The sequence below is a fragment of the Ptychodera flava genome, chromosome 12 (genome assembly GCF_041260155.1).
Source record: "Ptychodera flava strain L36383 chromosome 12, AS_Pfla_20210202, whole genome shotgun sequence".
Taxonomy (NCBI): Eukaryota; Metazoa; Hemichordata; class Enteropneusta; family Ptychoderidae; genus Ptychodera; species Ptychodera flava.
In genome coordinates, this window is record NC_091939.1 from 13,582,298 (window position 1) to 13,602,081 (window position 19,784).

Genomic DNA, 19,784 nt, shown 5'->3' on the forward strand with positions numbered 1-19,784 from the left:
GGAGGGGGAACACCCCTCCTGACCTCCCCCGCAAAAATACTCCCCAAGTGCCACCAAATAACACCATTTTAATCTCTATTTTTCAAAAGCTCCAACGGCAGGAGGGGGACACCCCTCCTGACCTCCCCCCGCAAAAAAAACTCCCCAAGTGCCACCAAATAACACCATTTTAATCTCTATTTTTCAAAAGCTCCAACAGCAGGAGGGGGACACCCCCCTCCTGACCTCCCCCGGCAAAAATACTCCCCAAGTGCCACCAAATAACACCATTTTAATCTCTATTTTTCAAAAGCTCCAACGGCAGGAGGGGGGCACCCCCTCCCGACCTCCCCCGCAAAATACTCCCCAAGTGCCACCAAATAACACCATTTTAATCTCTATTTTTCAAAAGCTCCAACAGCAGGAGAGGGGACACCCCCTCCTGACCTCCCCCCGCAAAAATACTCCCCAAGTGCCACCAAATAACACCATTTTAATCTCTATTTTTCAAAAGCTACAACGGCAGGAGGGGACACCCCCTCCTGACCACCCCCGCAAAAAAACCTCCCCAAGTGCCACCAAATAACACAATTTGAATCTCTATTTTTCAAAAGCTCCAACGGCAGGAGGGGGACACCCCTCTCCTGACCTCTTCCCAGTGACCGCTTGCGTGGGTGGTGCTTGGCACCACATGTTTGCCCTCTTTATCTTCAGACAGCGACGAACAAAAAAAAATTATAAATCTGAAAATTTACTCTGAAAAAAAAATTTGCACAGCTAATCTCAATTGGAAAAAAAAATTTCAGAAATTTACATTAGTAAAAAAAAATTTTCACAATTTCATTGTGACCACTCCCCCCCCCCTCCCAAGGTCTAATGGTCCATCCCTAACTCAGACCGTAATAACCTCAGTTGCAGCGGCGTCGTGGATTGACTGTACCTTTGTCATTACTGTTGAAGTACACCTGTTATTGCTACAAGCATCGCGGGCTTCATGAACCGTTGTTTCTCTGTGTACTGGTCTCGCCGTTATATTCAGTTACGTATAATCTGTTGTTTGCATGTCAACACATCGGCCTGTTTACAACCGCCTGTGCACACTAATCGTGACCGTAATTTACACAGACAGAAACATACGATCCCGCCCGTGAGCGTCAAAGGTGAACGGGATTAATTTGGTTCCGGCACAGTCCCCTGTGATCTATTCCGCTCTTGGACTATGCGCCCCATAGACGTGTGTACATATGCCTGAGAAAAACCAACTTGGTTTTTCTCAGGCATATGTACACACGTTTATGGGACGCATAATATGCAAACTTATAACTCACGACCACGAGACTCGCCATAGGCCTATTCATTGTAGAAATCCGTAGGCAAGAAATAAAATCCTTTCACGGTTAAATTTGTACGGATGCTCAAAGAAACAGTAATGTAAAGGCTAGTTACTGTAACCACAGTCCTTGGTAGAAGAACTTATTGTTAAATAAACATTCAATTGTCAACAAATATAATGCGTATTACACATGATTGCGCATGGCGATTCTTTGTCGCAAGGGCGAGAAACCTCGATTTTATTGGAACATCAAGACACCGAATTTCCTCATTGAGCAAAACTTACTGAAGACAAAACGCAAAAACAAATCCAATGATTGTCACTCTGCGCGTGTCCAGGGCACAGTAAACTTCAACATACTAAGCCAGGGACGAAGGGCGGGTCTGTTAGCCGCTGTTTTTTCATGAATCGAGTAAATTGAAGATACCCGAAGATAGCCGGTTTGGTTGACTGGTGTCTCTGAAAGGACACGTGGGAATAAGCCAGATTGAAATATTTTATTTCCTGTGAGAAATCAACAATAAACTGCATGTCCTGAAAACTGGCCCGAGGTGGATGCGCAGTCGCTTTTAAGCTGAAGGGCAACTTTTTACGCAGTTCATTCATAGTTCCTACTTATCTAATTAATTCTTAGTCTATGTTTCTAGTCCACTGAATTTTTGATTCGTCGAAACAATTCTAGCAGCTGTCCTTAATCATGTCGGGGATACCACTACAAGGAAATAACATCCAAAAACAAGCTTCGTATCCTTTAATTTTTAACATTTTATTAAAATTAGAACCAAACAGCTTATCTATACAGTTACACTTATGACAAAATTGAAATAGATGTTTTATGTTTTGATCAGTTATAACAGTAGGTTAGCCACCTCCAATGACCAAAACATTGCCGTCATTTTGTCAAACCCTTTAGTATAAGAGTAGTCTTTTCTCGGATATGTCTGCGACATTCACTGTTGCAAGCGGTGGAGCAGTTCCAGAAAGTTCTTCTTTTTCTTATCTATGAGACAGAACAAGGAGAAGAAAAAAAGCTTAGATGGAAAGTTTTACAAATAACTGCTTATATAGTGGAATGCATACTGTCGAAGCAGTACAATCGTTATCACTATCAGCATTATTATCGCCGTCATCATTTTCATCGTCATCATCATCATCATCACCATCATCATCATCATCATCATCATCATCATCATCATCACTGTCGTCGTCGAAAAATACTTACCGACTTCAGCATTCACTGTTTCCTCTTCATCAGCGGCAACCGCTTCAAATTGAAATTAAATAAAAATAAAACATTAAAAAGTGCTTGATGGCAGATTCAAACGCCATGGGTGGTAAAACTATAACAATCATATCTCCTCAAACACATAAAGGTCGCCGTAAAATACGAGTGACAAGGTTATAGGGAGGTGAAGAATGCACCATATGTGTATATTTATAGTGTTTTTGAAGTGTTTATGTATCACGGGGATAAATAAAGATCAGAAAATCCCTTCCATGCGGCATTGGTCTTTTCTGAGCTACAGGATGTAAGGTTTTTAGGGCGTTATTCAATATGACTCAAAATGCTCATGCAAGCCAGAAATATTTTGTTGTTTCTGTTTTTTTAAAGCCATAACTCCAACATTCGTAAAAGTTCTCCGTTGTATTGAATCCCTGCCTATGAAGAGAGTGGAGGCTTTGCTTTGAGGCATAATTACCTATTTCATCTTTTCCAACGCCGGGGGTGTCAGCTAATACAGAATTGAATCGAAAAAATAACATCAAAAATTAGAATTAAGTCACATCAACAATTGTTATGCTTCTAACAATCTCAACTTTGAAAATGTTTGTTGATCACAGTTGTCGAGATGAAAGCACACATAAATAATAGTCACAGGATAAAACTATCAACTAAGTCGTTATAAATAAATCGTATAATTGTATGCACTGTCAGCTTTAGACCTGCTAAGTTCACGGTTACTGTACCCAAATACCGGTTGGGGTACAGTGACCATGCTATGTTGAAGATAAGCGATACTTTTCAAATCTGACAAACATTGATTTGTTGATGGCCGAAGAGCCAGTGTGACGTCATTGATATGAAGTAACTGCGCGTATACTTACCATCAACGCAGTACGCATCTCCCCATCGGTTTTCAAGACACATTTTGTCAGTGGCACATTCATAGTGGTTGCAGCCAAAGCCTGTACGATGAATAAAAATTTGAAACAAGTGGAATTATAGATAAGAAAACGTTCAATAGATTTTTGCTTCCTTGTTGATATCATGGGTCAACGACCGTATAAGTACATCCCTGCGACTTTGTAGAATACAGAGTTAGGGAGCGTTCAGTAATTACAGGGGTTGAGCCGGGGAATTTCCTGCCCACCTGTACTGTAAAATGTGACCCTCCCCAATCCTTGTGTCTAAAATGTGACCCTCCCCCTTGTCCGGCATTCTTAAACTTGACCCTCCCCCAATCAGTACTGCAGTATTCTCCCCCAGAATAACTGAAACAGTGTCAGCTAATTTACACAACAATTAGTTTAATTGTTATGTAAGTTACGGACAGAAATTACAGGGGAGGGATGGCGTTTTGGGAGGGCTCGGGTCGCAATTTATCACACAAGCATTTTTGAGGGGTCATGCATTTGCGGGAGGGTCACCATATTTTGCGCAACTTTAAGGCGGCAAGAAGTGGCTGATACAGTGCTTCACCAAAAGTATCAATTCATAATACATCGGAGTCTATCAGGCGATCTATTGACAATTTTGCCCAACACAACAAGCTATATCTGTACATATGTTTGATAATATATGTAAATGTACTTGGATTTCATTTCAAATGTTGATTTTCTATACATGGTAGTCTATGAGCAAACTATGAATATTTTTTTCAAATACAAAAATAGGTAAATCTGTGTATTTATGTACTCTTGATTATTGATATTAATGCATTTAATTAGAATAGGGTGGTTACAAATGGATGTGTGTGCAAGAAATTGGATTTTGAAATTTCACCGAAATGTTGATTCACTACATGTGGTAGTATCAGAGAACTATGATCAATTTTTTGCAAATATAAAACATAAAACTAACAATATCTGTGCATTTATACACATTTTGAAATTGATATCTGTCCCATATGTTGTTGTCTCTTGTCTTTCATCAGTTTTAACTGTTCAAGGTGTATAATGTAGGATACCACTGCATCTTCTTTGCTTGTGAAGTTTGTCGATAATGTGTGTATTTAAAAGAATCAATGTATTTCGTCGGCAATTTCATACTCAGGAAATATCAAATGGACATTCAAAGGTTTGGCCGTAAAATCATCTTCTGTTAAAAGTGACCCTCCCCAAGATAGGTTTCTAAAAAGTGACCCTCCCCAGAGGTTTCTAAAAAGTGACCCTCCCCCAATGCCCCTGCCCACCCCCTGTAATTACTGAAGGTCCCCTTACGTCAATCGATAGTGAAAGTGGACAAGGCAGCGATAGATACTCACGTTTGTTGTAGCTACGCTCTTCGTCAAATTCGAGCTCTTTAGCTGTAAAGAAAGAGAAGAAGCCTGGTTGGGAGAGGTTTTCACTTTACGTAAAGTTAATTAACAACGAAAAACACGGACTCGGTCTTTCAATTCTCTGAAAATTGAGCCATGCTCATCCGCTTTACTGCTGAGGTAGACAGACTCGCTCTTAGATGAAGTTTAACTTTTGGTGTTAATAATCGAATCAGTTTTCTTCGTGAAAACTTTTGGGTATATTACTCCATGCAAAGATAGGATTACGTGACTTGTCGATGGCCGAGAAATGTCAAATTTAGCTCTCTCTCTCTCTCTCTCTCTCTCTCTCTCTCTCTCTCTCTCTCTCTCTCTCTCTCTCTCTCTCTCTCTCTCTCTCTCTCAGTTTGATCTGTTAATCATGGAATGACATTTGTGATAATATCCTCGACACTTTAAAGAGTCGTTTCTTGACAAAATTTACCTATTTCATCTTTTTGAACGCCAGGTGTGTCAGCTGTAGAAAGAGAAATATATATACATAATATATCATATTTGTGTGTGTAACTTAAAATGACAACAGCCTATAGTTGAAGCTTGTGGTTAATTTTTTTTATTTTTTCTTCTCCCCAACGTATGTATCAATGCAAAGTAGTAGCTTTGCACACTCATTTTATCTTCCACAATATGCAATGTTATTGATTACAGATGAATTTTACTCTTGATCAAAACTCACTTGTCAGCAATTACATTGTACATTACGCATGCGTGCAGACTGCATGGTCAGGTTGAACGGTCCGGGTAATTCAACATGATTAAGGGAGTAGAACAAGAAAAACTGTATTTTACAAGCAGAAAAACTCTCAAAAGTCGCATCAAAAGTTGACAGCACCTTGAGAATCCCCTGCAAAGCAGCTAACTGTCAGAACAAAGTTTGTTTTCGCATTGCGATGGTGAAATCAGTACTGCAGAGAATACTTACGATCCACACAATATGCATCGCCCCAACGGTTCTCAAGACACATTCTTTGGTTCGGACACTGATAGTGATTACATCCAAAACCTGTACATGAGAACGGAAAACGAGTGGAATTATTGACAGAAGAATAAATAATGGGGGAAAAAGAAATATTGTGTCCTTGAGTTCAATACATATTCATTTGAAGGGAAGGCTGGGATAGCTAACCTTGCAATCATCGTCAGGGGTCATCGAAAAGCAAACACGGCATTGCCTATTACGACAGCAGATACTCACGTTTATAATAATTCTTTTCTTCCAAGTTTGCAAGTTCTTCAACTATAAAAAAAACAACAATACATCAACTTATTGGAATCTTTGGGTGTCTACTTATGTGTTGTCTGTCTATCCACAACTTTGCTATGCTTCTGAAAACACCTCGATGACTGCCGTGTTAACAAGTTGGTCGATGGAATTAGAAGTTACTTCTTCAGGGACCAATCCTAAGGCCATGTAAACATATACGTGTTTCGCTCACCAAACCTACGCTATTTGAAATCCCATGGCCATAAATTTTATTCAATTTCAATGATCGCGAATGATTGCCAAAATTTACTGCACATCTTTAAATAACATAAAAAGTTACTTAATGCATAATAGTCATACGGAAACACACGTCACGTTTCTGGTTCTAATAAAGTATGATCGACATCGCCACAAATATCATTCTTTCATCACAGACAAGTGGATTGAACTCGACTAAAAGATCTCTGTCTGTCTGTCTGTCTGTCAGTCTGTCTATCTGTCTGTCTCTCTCTCTCTCTCTCTCTCTCTCTCAGAAATCATTTTGATAAACAATACCTGTCTCATCCCTTGTTACACCAGGTGTGTCAGCTGGAAAAAAGTAGAGAAAACGACACGTAAATTGGGCACAATGACAAAACAAAATACTCTAGCAGAAAAAGGTCTTGGTATCATGAGATTGTCAATAGAAAGACAGAAGATGAATTTAAGAAGTGAGACGATCCTCGGAAAGCTACTTGGCTAGACAAAGTTTTGTGTTTCTGTCACGCCGTTGTAGTATGTTGTATACAGATACTCACGATCGACACAGTAGGCATCTCCCCAGTGGTTTTCGCGACACATTTTATCAGTGGGACATCGGTAGTGATTGCAGCCAAAACCTAAATGAATAAATAAATAAATAAATAAATAAATAAATAAATAAAATGACTTAGTTTCCTTTAAAACAACGCCATGACGAATATAAGATATTATCACTTTTCTGACTTGCGCCAGTTATTACATCATTGTATGTGATTGTATTATTACATCACATGCCGATTTTACTATGCTCTAGGAGGGTTTGGACTGGTTCGCATTTTCTTTCCTCAGGACAGATGTCATATCACTTTAGTAGGAGTGTTCAGGTGCATGTTTTGAATCGAACAAAACCTTACGTTTGTTATAACTTCGTACTTCTTCATCGCGGTCGGTTTCTAAAATTTCCAGCATTCTCTCGATGAAAGCGAGGCCTGGAAAATAAACCACATACAGGTTCATGACAACTGCAGATCAGTAAACGAGATGTAGGGCGACGTTTGTCTCTGTATATGTCTCGCTATGTCTGTCTTTTGCTGTCTTACCAATACTTGGAAGTTTTGGAAAAATTTCGGGTGTTAGATGATTTACATGTGTGTGGTTCATAGTCTATCTCTCTGCCTCGCTATCCGTTTGTTTGACTGGATCTACTTTTCATTTGTCTTATTTTCTGTAATAAAGATGACAATTGGGATCAAGGATTTATTTGTTAACTATCATTGAAAAGGTTCGCATGAGTGTAAATTTCGTGGCACAACAATATGACTCATGGCACGGACCATTAAAAGCGCAAAAAAACAGTATATTGTATCAAGGTTTCAAAACTCTCTCTCTCTCTCTCTCTCTCTCTCTCTCTCTCTCTCTCTCTCTCTCTCTCTCTCTCTCATGTATGTATGTATGTATGTATGTATGTATGTATGTATGTATGTATGTATGTATGTATGTATGTATGTATGTATGGTGAATATACATGATACTCACTTCTCACTTTTCCCGTCATAGTGTGGTGATTCTCTGGAAGACAAATACAAACAACAATAACCTGACACTTTGTAGGCTACAATCACTATAAATTTTGGGTGACTTAAAACATTACAGACAATGACACTGAAAGTAAGTAAATGGCTTTCTACCTGGTACACAGTAGGCGTCTCCATAGTGATTCTCCATGCACACGTTGCCTTCGCCGCATCGAGTGCGGTAGCATCCAAATCCTTCAGAGAGAGAGAGAGAGAGAGAGAGAGAGAGAGAGAGAGAGAGAGAGAGAGAGAGAAAGAGTCAATCACGGATGTTATCGGTTGAATGTTGATTTTTGACCATTTTGTTCGTCTCGTCGCGAAACAGATCTGAGTGTCATCATAAGTCGACATGATGGTATGTATGCACTGTGAAATGCGTAACAAAAGAAAGTTTCATTAAATTGCCCATATCGTGTTTGTATTTTATGTGCGAATGGGACACGTTGCTTTTCAGTTACATAGGGCAAAGAAAGTGTTGGCCCATCAATTCACTTTCTGTTAATAACTTAACAGAAAGCATTTGTATTCAAGAACTTGTCCGATGTGAAGACACCGTCAATGAATGACGTGTGCGAGTGACAATCATTTATGGCCATGGCATACTTACGTTTTTGGTTGCTTCTTTCCTCCACATCTGCCGGCGCTGCCTCGAGTGCCACACAAAACAGGCAGAGGACGACAATGATTGACAGGATTGAAGTCATTCTTGTCTTTGTTCCGAAGCTTCAGAGGGAAAACGTCTGTGAAAAAATGGCAAAGGCGGATCTGTTAGGGGTGCTAAAAATTGACCTGTTTCTAAATCAACATATATAGGGCGTGACAATTGGTTTTCGGTCAAGATCTTAAGCTTATTTTTCACTATTAATTGTCTTTAATGTCGCTTACATTTTCTTGTTCTACTCCTAAAAGCATGTTTTGAATAGGTACATAGTATTCAGCTTGCTAACTTAGCCTGTACATGTGCAAACCGCATTGGTCCGGACTGTAATTTAAATGTATACAATAACAGTCGATTTTACTTGTTGACGCTGTGTTGACAAGCTAAATAGATGTGTTTGCCTTTGAAAGTAGAACGATTAACAAAAAGAACCACGGATTGTGAAGAAATTTTCAAAATAGAGCTGCAGGCTCTTTAATTTCACTGCTAAGAGGTCAAAAGCGACTGCTGGAAGTTTGAGACCCGAAGAGTTCCACGCACACACAAAAATACACACACGTTCGGACTTGTCCCAAAGAGTGTTTTGTTCGGGAAAATGGCTCGGGGTGATGTATCTGCTGAAGACATTACGCAATACCATCGTTACTACTAGTATATGTCGCGTTAAAAGCTTTGCAGGGACTCACAAATGAAATTCCAGATCCTTTGTATCCTGCCTTTCGCACGCGTCGAAGTACTGGTATGTTTTGGAAAAGTCGTTCACATAATTACACATCAGTGTACCATTGTCAATCGCAGCTCCAGTGAGCGATATTATACATAGAATGCAACACGATAATGAGATCACAGTATTACTCTCAATAAACAAAACAGTCGAAAGAACTTGAAACAAGCAAGCTGAGATATGAGTAGTTGAAATATTTCTCGACAAATATCACGTGTAACACGACTGTTTGAGAGGGGACTGCGTCAAGAAAACCGGCAAATGTTCCGTATTTGTAAAATGGCGAACTCGTCAGATTCATCAAACAAATCACGACACTATATAGTTACATTCCATTTAGATCAGAAATTGAGAAGAAATGCCTTGCCTTCGTTCACTGGGGCATGCAACAAACGAAGTCATTATCTACTGTAAAATAAGCTCGGGCAGTTGTGACAGGTGAGGCCAAAGTTGTACAGAGATGCCCACTATCACAGCGCGACAACTTGAAATCATTGCGGCATGCTTGCATGTTTTACATATGGACCTGCATGTGTGGCTACTGCAGCCAGGGGCCAATGTCCATGCAGTGGTTACTGCAGTTTATCGAGGCAGTTGCCAAAAGGGCGTTGCCGTATTTATGCAAAAACTCGTATTCAACTCAGAAAAAAACTATATCCGGAGACTAATACTGGGGGCTAACTTCGCTTTTGACAGAAAAGAATATTTGCTTATGTAACCGATCCTAATCACCGCAAATCTTTTGCGGTGTAATGGGTCTCCAAGATTCGATGTACATCAACAACATATCCCCTACCGCAAGTAAATAGCACTTAAACCAACATATGTTTGCAGGACGACTTTACCTTCTCGTTTCAGCCCTTCACAAATAAAGAAGTTAATTTCTTATATATAGTGAGCTTACATCGAATATGAACCAGAGAAGCATGTAGCAAGTAGATTAGAATGTAATAAATATTGAAATTTATTATGCCGATATGCCAGGTCAAATTTGTTTGAATTCTCCATTCATGAACCGAGCGGTTGCTCAAAAGGGGCGAGACCCACTGATGTCAGCAGATGTGTACATCCTCGTACTATGTTGCATGATGTGCAAATCCAAAGAGACGCGAACTTAACCGGCTTACTGGTACACCGTATTGTCACTTCGTTTACTGTGTGGGTGTCGTCTGGAATGCCGGTGCACTGAAACATCTGAAACATGTTTAGCATCTCGCATTTCAATTTGATCTTCGATTCTGAGATCTCCTAAACCACGGTCCCTCTACCTACACTGAGTTCATTAGAATTGTTTATCAGAAGTTCGTATAGGAAACAAGAACGATTGCCACGGGGTCCTTTGCACCTTAATAGACAACGTCACTTTCATTGTCAAATCAAAGTTTGCCATGTTTCAAAAACGAAACTTGGAAAGCGGTACAGATTTCTTCATACTTGATATTAAAGAGGTGTAAACACCTGCAGCTACATTTAGAAAAACAGTATATTACAACGTTTCTGAAAAAAAAGGAGTTTATTTCTTACCTTCCTCGCAAATCAACGACAGATGTCACCGGCAAGACAAAGCAAATACCTGCTGGTCACTCTGAACAAATGAGAAAACAAAACTCCGGTACAGTAGTGTGATTAAACATCCGGGTATCTTTGACATCGGCGCATGTCAAATGAGACTTTAAAATCTTGGAATCCCATATAAGCATAACAATTACTTAAAAGGCGCTTTGTTGGAATACAGTACTTGTATCTTTCAAGGGGAAGAAAGGGGTTATTGAAAATTTAGTGAATTGTCTTAATAGGTTAGTTCTTTTACAATAGAATTACCATTAAAAAAGCCAATTGGTTCCGTCACAGTCCCTCTATCTGCTGTGGTTTCGTCGGGACTGGCACGAATCTTTCTTTTTCGAGAGCCCTGGTCGTTGAAACAAAAGTTTTATGAGGGACTGCGTCCTTAGCATTGGCGACCAACGATATCGCCGGTGTCGTGTGGATTGTGGATGCATCCTGGGTCACCACACAAGAGACATACGACACACATGACCTTGGATACAAACACCAACTTTGCAAGAATTTTCTGTTATTTTTAAGCGTCGAGGAATTAAGATGGATAAAACAATTTGCAGGGACATGTAATGTGTTACACACAAAAAACTAGTTTTGAGAAGTAGGGGCGAACGGTCCGTGTCAATTTAGTGATATGTTGAACGGTCCGTGTATGTTTAGTGATATGTTGCCGACCAGCTGTAGGATAGTATGCTCTTAATCCTCACGTGGAAGCATTAAGCACTATTTATTTTGCATCGATTTCATTGTACATTCACTGTCATTGCTACTAGTAATTCACATTACCTGTTTTTCTCTCACCGAATTCTACATATACTGCAAATTATAACCAATTCCCTAATAAAATGCTAAAGTTGGTGTACTTCGGTTTTCATGAAGTTGAAAGATGCTTCATAAAGTGTCAAGTTCATGAATCACGATAAAGACACACATTTGTCCTCGTTTCATTTAGTACACAATTGTTCTTCCCCCTGCATTTTTCCGAATTGTAAACCCGGTTGCGATAGTTAAACTTGCTTTACAAAACAAAGAAATTTGAATTAAACATTTTGTGACTCTTGCAAACATGTCATTTCTTGTACAAACATTCCCACGAAGTTTAAAATACAAGAAATACTTTTAAAATGACGCGTACTTGAACCACACCAAATTTAGATTCGTCAGACGCAAGAGTATAGGTTTATTTCCCCTCCTTCTTCACATGAAACAGATCAGAAATTTTGGCCAAACTTTGAGAAGATAAATTCTCCGTTTTACCCATTGATAAATGTCTGTATTACTTTGCATATCGAATCAACTGGTTCTTTGTTCTCTTAAGCTTTTGTTGCGCGAAAACAAACCTGGTTATATAAACCCCTAATTAATTGTGCGAAAAACAAAAAACAAAATAACAACACTATAACCTTCCTTACAACATACAACACAACAAACGAAATGTTACATCACCCACAGTCCTTTCACCCACGTGCATTACCATTCCTGTTTCGCTTCTGAACAAAGGTATTTCCTTTCGTGCCTTTGTGTCTCTGAAAGTCCCTACACTTCCCCTCGTTCGACCTTGGAGGTAGGAACGAGATTCTCCGTCCATAGCTCCACAGACTTAACCCTCCATTTACATTGTAATTGTGAACAGATAATAAGAGGCTCCACAAATATAGAGCAAACAGTTGGGTTTTTTCAACACGTTGCCTCTATCTAATGACACCAATCACAAACTATTGTGAACATGTATCTACAACTATAAGGCAAACTATTAAACTCGATGTGAACCGATCTATCCCGAAATATCCGACTTTTTACAGAATACTCTCGAGTTCCAAAACGTTGCAACGATTACTTTCGCCAAATTTATGATAACTTGACAATGCCATACAAAAACCATTGCAACCATTCAAAAATACTGTAAGTCATATCAACACTGGGAGTTTTACCTAGAGCGTCAACAGGACGCAAACAAGTGAAAGCAGAAGGCCCAAGCCAACGCAACTTCTCTTGAAATGGAATGCCGACGTTATTTAAACAACATTAGTTTGTTTTCCTCCTTGCCCGTCAGCCCAAATGTATACCTATAGTGGCACAGGCTCCCAGTTACGCGGTACATTGTTGAAAATATGGTTCACAATCATTCCGGTCATTGTTCAACACAGAGGGCGATCACTGCTGAGCTACACGGTCTACAGAGAACAAGGCGAAAGCGAACGCACACCGAAAACTATTGAACGCCATAACTGTCAGACATGCGTATTAAACATTTTCTTTTCCATTTTCAGAACATAATACGCATTTTCAGAACATGCTGGGATTAACTCTCACGTCATTGGGCTTTGAGATGGTCATTTTGGGCATTTACAATAACACAATTGGCATTCAATTGATCATGTTGGGCATTTGCATATAGCTTTGTACGCATTCAGTTAATTATATGCGGCATTTTCATAAATGCTATAGCCAATTAGCTGATTGTTAAATGCATTTAGCTTGTTATTTTAGACATTTCAATCACTGATATAGCCGGCCATGTGCATAAGATTGTTAGCATTTTTGTTATTGTTATGTCCATTTGGCCGATTTTTAAGGCATTTATTTGGTCATATCAAGAATTTTTTGACAACTTAATAGGCAGATAATTAATTATTTACCAATTTATAAAATGTTGGAAGCATGTACATAATGATTTTAAGAATAAGCAATAATTTTAGATGGGTATTTTTAATAACGTAAAAGTAATTTATCTGATTGTTTTAAGCATTTTAGATAACTTTTGTTGACATTGAGCATACCGTCTTTTACATTTTAATTCAAGCTAGGCATTGCACGTATATTACTTATATCATAGGCATTAAACTCAACATTACGAGGACTTTGCATTGATATTTAGGGCAATATAGCTAACGTTTTAGGGAATTTAGTTGGCATTGTAGATATTCGCGATATAATTATAGACTTTTTTAATAATCTTGGGAGATTTGCAATAAATGTCAATGGCAGTAGTGTGTAATGCTATTCATTGACATTTAAGGTAGCTACATACCTTTTAGATACTTTCAGATTTTTATTTTTTTCTCAATTGAACACGTCCCAAACCCCAATAAAGTATACATTTTCTGAAAGCCCTGATATAGAGCTATCCGACCAAGCACAGTACACGGTCATTATTTGCATAAGAGTCACGTGACAAGCGTTTTGCTGAACCTTCCAAAAACCGGTTTTTCCCGCCTTATGCAAACACACTGCAAGATTTCCGGTTGGAATTTCTTCATTGACAAGCCTTGACAATATCCTTCAAAATCGTGTCTGGGATTTTCTTTATATGCCTTTGTTTTTTTAATGCGCTCTTAAAGGTGTTAGATGAAGGTGATTTTAAAGGAATTTTAATTATCACGCTATATAATTTGAATGGAGCCTCCGGGAAAAAATCGCAAAGTACGGGCTCTTTTTTCCAACACACTCGACGTTCTGAATAGCTTGACGAAACATCAGTTTGAAGAAGTCAAGGAAGCCCTGAAGAATATGAAATCGACTTCTTTGAAATATCTCGACCTGAGAGACATTTCACCGACTGAAATTTCATCCTTCGCCTTTGAGGGCGTACCTCGTCTGATAAACTTGTGCTTGCAAACAACGAATTTTCAAGAATTCACCGAGACAGCTTAAAAACCTTATAGTAATGTCCACGAATTGGACTTTAAAAAACTACGCAATACAAATATCGGATGACATCGTTCTCGGCTCTTCCTTCGACAAGAATCTTAAAGCCCTGAAACAATGCCCGTCTCCTCATGGAGGTAATCCGTCGCCTATTTAGATATCTATCCTAAAAATGCAGGATGTACGAACCCTCACGACACTCGATATTGCTAATAATAAACAACACCTACGGATTACGGATGCCACTGGACCTAAAACGGAACTTGACTTTGCTGATTTTGCAAGGCATCCTTAGTCGGAAAAGATAACTGTACAATCTAGTAATATTAACATCAAATATGAAGCGCACAAAAGTCAAACTTCAACGTTTGAAGACATTCATTCTCAGCTAAAATCAAGTGACAACCTTTCATACTGAAATATTTGAAAGTGCAACAACCTGAGAAACCTTTTAATTCGCCCGTAACCTACTTGACTGCTCCTGTAGCTTCACTGGACAACATGGACAAGGACTGGCAAGAAAGTAGCAAAAACTAATCTAGATACCATGATCTGCAATATATTTTCTGAAAAAAACAGGATGAGTACCTATACAGTTTGGACTTTTGTCAGAAATGTAACAATACCGTTATTATTGCAGTGTATCTGACATGTATCAACAATCGTTACGGTTAGTAGTTTTGTGCAGCAGCATTCTTGTCGATATTATCAGTTGGCAGTAAACGATGGCAGTGGTGATGAACCTACCTTTGTCGTGTACAATGATAATGACCGAGACTTTGTCATGGACCAATTACGTCAGTGATAATGGTGATCCACTAAATTTTAGGCTCTATTTGCACCAACGTGACTTTCTTCCAGGCGCCGACATTTTTGGGAGATTAATATTCTTGATAGCGTAGAGAAGAGTAACTTTCATATGCGTAAAACAAATATTCCTGGTTATAATCAAAGTGAAGTCACGCTACCGCAACTTATTACATATGCGCAGCTATTACATACTAAACGCGATCGGAACTAATTTGGGGTAATTGGATAGTAAACTAATTCCAAACTAATTCCGGTTTAAGCTGCAAATGTAAGCTTATCGTTCTGCTTTTCTCTTGTTTTATGAGTAATTTTAAATATTGCAACATTCAGCTATAGGGCACCCAACACTTTTGAGAAATTTGAAAATAAAATATAAAGATCCAATTCTCCCAAATTAGTTCAAAACGTGTTACTAATATGTAACAGGTTTGACCTGAGAGCGAGCGCAGCGTGAGGTATTGAAGTTGAGGTTATTATTATTCCCATGGCATGTCAATCACAATGTTTGTTTCATATTGTTGCCAAAGTGCTGCAGAGGGAGAAGGGCTGCCAAATATTTTCAAAAATAACCTCAGTATTTAAACTTAAAACTGCCCAGCAATCAAGTTGACCAACAAAAATAGATTTATAATGGGCAAATTACATGGTTAAATCCGGTTAGAATATTATAAGAGAGGCCAGGAACAGAGGAATACTAAAGAAATATTAGAACCGTTGGTGGCGCTGATTTTGAATTCTCGCATGAGTTAGCAGTCTGCATTGCATCAACTGTAAGTCTGGTGAGAGTCGGCTTGTTTCAAAATGACGGCGCAGCTTAATTACACGGAACCCGGCTTTTAAAAGTTCCATTCCATTCAATTCAATTCAATTCTTTTATTTAAAGTTTTTTTTTAAAATTTAGCCAGAGACTTATATCACCGACTGTAAAAGCAAAATAAATACATTTACAGAAAAATAATTAATCTCAACACGATGTTCATTTACACAAAGAACCCGTCCAAGATCGCGCCATAGATTTGAAAACAAGTAAATCACTACAATTTTTCATATGTTGGGGTAGTGAGTTTCAAAGCCCTGCTCTATAATTTGATAAAGACTGTACTCCTATCTTGTTGTTCTTGAGTTTGTCCTGCATAATTTTGATTTGTTTCTTAAATTATACTTTGGGTTTAAATAAGTCCCAGTTATGAAACAAAATACAATTTGTTAACAGTTTTAAAAACTTCTTACTGTTTTTGGAACAGAGCTTCCCTTGTCAGAAAAACCATATTAGGGTAGGAATTATGGTAGATGATATCTGTTATTTTACGAGATCGGTGACAATGTAGTCAAAATGGCCGCCTCCATGTAAAGACCGGAAGTGCGCTCTTTTCAAACTAGTACAGTAGTAGGTATATAGAGATTCCATTCCATTCCAAATGTACATACGTTATCTAAAGTCCTCGCTTCGCTAGCGGCTTTCAGCCACTCTCGCTGCGTTCGGTATTATTCTGGCTATGCAAATTAGTGTTCAATATGCAATGCGTATTTATCAGTCTCTTTACATTTTTTATACTGGACAGGACACAGAGATAGAATCGTTGTAGGACACTTTTAAAATATTGTTTATAGGCTTGCTTTGACATTTACCAAATGCCTGTCGCATGGCAGGATTTTGTGTGAACTTCCTGAATGGTATTTGTGGTAAAAAATGATGCAATGCCTGAAACAAGCGAAATTTTTTTCTGCATTCCTCTGAACGCTCCGCTTTTTGTGGCTACACCTAACATGATGATTTAGTTTTTCATAGTTTTATCAACAAGAAACGTGTCTTTTGGGCTCGTTCACGCTGGTTTGCCGTATCTGGCACTCGTTTTCCACTAGTGCACAACTGTACTCAGATTGATGTCACTTCTTTAATTCATTAACCATATAAGACTTTACCCATACAAAGGCGAGCTAAAATTCTCTGGATGGTGTAGAGTTTAGAAATCTGACAGCTTCATTGGTTGGCAGCTGAGGCATTCATTCTGTACAGCGGCTCCATGTTGTCTTGTTTTCCTGATGTGAAACTCTAATAATACATAAATCTTTCCCTCGGATGCAACACATATTAAGCATTACATCATACGTTTTGTTTAATTTATAAGAGCGTGGTTAACTAGTCCACAACACGAATGAAGCAGAAGTTCTTTCATAGTTATTACATGAGCGAAGTACTGTGGTATTAGTGGATTTGCTGTACGAGCTAATCGTGACGCAAATACTCCTTACGAGAAACCAGTGGGATGGCTGTTTAATTGTATCACTGTTTCGTATATAACCTTTCAAAACGTTACAGAAAGCTGAAGTGAAACTCTGAACTGACGAGCCATTCAGTTTGTTTTCTGTATGGAGTGTCTGCGTCAACATTAGCCTGGTCAAATGTTTGTGTTCACGTACCACAGAATTTTGCCCACGTATTACCGAATTTTATCGAGTGATACTCGTGTTGACTCATATAATAGTGTACCTTCACATGTCAAGAAACAATTGTATCAAATTTTATCCGTAGTGGGTCCCTATCTGACAGCCAGGTTGTAAAAAAGACTCCTTGCTGACACCAACAAAGGTTTGAAGAACAAAAGAGTGCTCAAATTTAAAAATGGGACCTGTGGCCATTAATTTAAGCAATAAAAGTAATGTCCAAAACTTGCTTTCCGAAAGATAAGGAGGTGCTTAAAGAAGTTACAGCAAAAGTAGAGACAAATATAGAAAGACTGATACTTCAACCCTTTTTCGTAGGTTGTACTCAACTTTTCGATTCCCTTTCATATGAAAATTATTTGTTGACATTATCCATATCCAAGTGCTCACCAGTTGTAACTGGCAATGAACTTACTACTTTGAATGTGATCAAATGTTCGCCATGTCAAAGCTCCATCAACTTGAAAGGCAAAAAGTCGTAATGTAGTTTGAAAAGGGGCACTTTCATAGTGAATATCGTCATATGGCAAATCTTTTTAAAAAATATTGGTAATAGACTTTGTAGAAGTTCCTATCATAGAAATGTCATAAAAAAACTTTATGTTGTGATATCGGCTGGAAAAATGGCGAAAATCAGGACTAAACGTAAGTATTGCCTTAAGTGCGCTACGCTTGTGCAAAACTATGGCTTTGGCGGTCCTTATATTTGCTTTATTCAGAGATTTTATTTTGAGTGAATTTTTGGTTATATCAACCTTTAAAATGATGCAAAACGAACAGAGTGAAAACAGAGTAACAAGTCAAATGGACTCGTTTCGCTACTAGCGGTTGACAATTTGATTTGCTTAAACATTTGGGTAGATTTTTGATCCGTTCGTTGGGATGATTTTGTAAGGAATCGGGCCGACCTTCCATCTCTCTCTCTCTCTCTCTCTCTCTCTCTCTCTCTCTCTCTCTCTCTCTCTCTCTCTCTCTCTCTCTCTCTCTCTCTCTTCATGAAGAAATAATATTGAAGTTATTAACGATCAAAGCGCAGAAACAGTGGACTTTAGGGCATTGGTGATTAAAGGCATCATATTTAGTTGGATGACATTCTGAACATGGCACTCATGGGACTGGGGAGGGGTATAAAATGTCAAAGCTTTCCCTCTAACTTTCAAACGTGTCGAGGAATATTATAAATTGTGATATCGATGTAGAAATCAGGTTTGCAGCGGATTGGGTTGTGATAAATTGGAGAAAAAGCGATAAAAAGACTAAATAGAGAGCATCAGGCGGTGAGGTATATTATGAGAGACTACTTTGAACACAGTCCTTCACCCATTGAGGGATTCTGCTTTGAAGGACCAATGACTTATTAAGTTCTCAGGAAATAGGATAGATCGGTCGGAAACTTTATTTTCCGCGTGACTCATCTAATTCGGCAAAATCATGTGTGAATTTCGAAAATGAGAAACAAAAAGTTCAGGGTCGAAGGGTTTTAAACACAAAACACACATGTTTTATTTGGCCTAACGAAAATTTATTGTCTTTATATCTTCCTCTTGGAATATATTGAAAAAAGTGGTATCAACGATACCATATATTGCATTGTTTACAATATGCTACTTTATTGTTGGCAATTATATAATTATAGCTCTGTCAATACCAGAGAATTTCGTGGTGTCATACCCTCAGATTATTACTGATTGATAATGTATTCGATTGTCCAGTATTGTAGCGCCATATATTTTCTGTATCTACCAATTGACTGGCACCGTCAAAACTATAACATCAAAGCAATAATGTACCCCCTCCCTGCCCGTAGTGGATTCCAGCAAACTTTGCACGGCATCACGTACTCGGCTTCGCCTCGATGCCGTGCAAAGTTTGCTTTCGTCCTTTATGGGTCGTAAAGGGTTAGGGAGCATACCGGTGTAAGATCAATCCTAATCACGCTCCTTCCATCAAGTGATCAATGGTTGAGAGAATGGTGCACGTGATGATGTGTAAATACAAAACGGATATGATACAATAAAAGTGAAACCTGACAGTGCATAAACTCCGGGATGTTTCGGTACGAACTAAGGT

The 19,784-nt window shown here is 38.6% G+C and overlaps 1 protein-coding gene across 2 annotated transcripts; it reads right to left on the reverse strand.

The window, feature by feature from the left end:
- Positions 1 to 2,059: 2,059 nt before the first annotated feature.
- On the reverse strand, positions 2,060 to 10,934 carry LOC139145068 (uncharacterized). Of its 2 annotated transcripts, XM_070716010.1 has the most exons (15): positions 10,776 to 10,934; positions 8,477 to 8,609; positions 7,984 to 8,064; positions 7,832 to 7,864; positions 7,210 to 7,284; positions 6,853 to 6,933; positions 6,611 to 6,643; positions 6,047 to 6,088; positions 5,774 to 5,854; positions 5,276 to 5,308; positions 4,798 to 4,839; positions 3,419 to 3,499; positions 3,013 to 3,045; positions 2,535 to 2,576; positions 2,060 to 2,312 (listed from the first exon to the last, which is right to left on the reverse strand). In XM_070716010.1, the coding sequence occupies exons 2-15, from the start codon at positions 8,571 to 8,573 to the stop codon at positions 2,263 to 2,265; spliced, it is 804 nt and encodes a 267-aa protein (XP_070572111.1). In that variant the 5' UTR covers positions 8,574 to 8,609; positions 10,776 to 10,934; the 3' UTR covers positions 2,060 to 2,262. The 2 variants fall into 2 exon arrangements, with proteins under 2 accessions (XP_070572111.1, XP_070572112.1); XM_070716011.1 differs by lacking the exon at positions 7,832 to 7,864.
- Between the last annotated feature and the right edge of the window lie 8,850 nt (positions 10,935 to 19,784).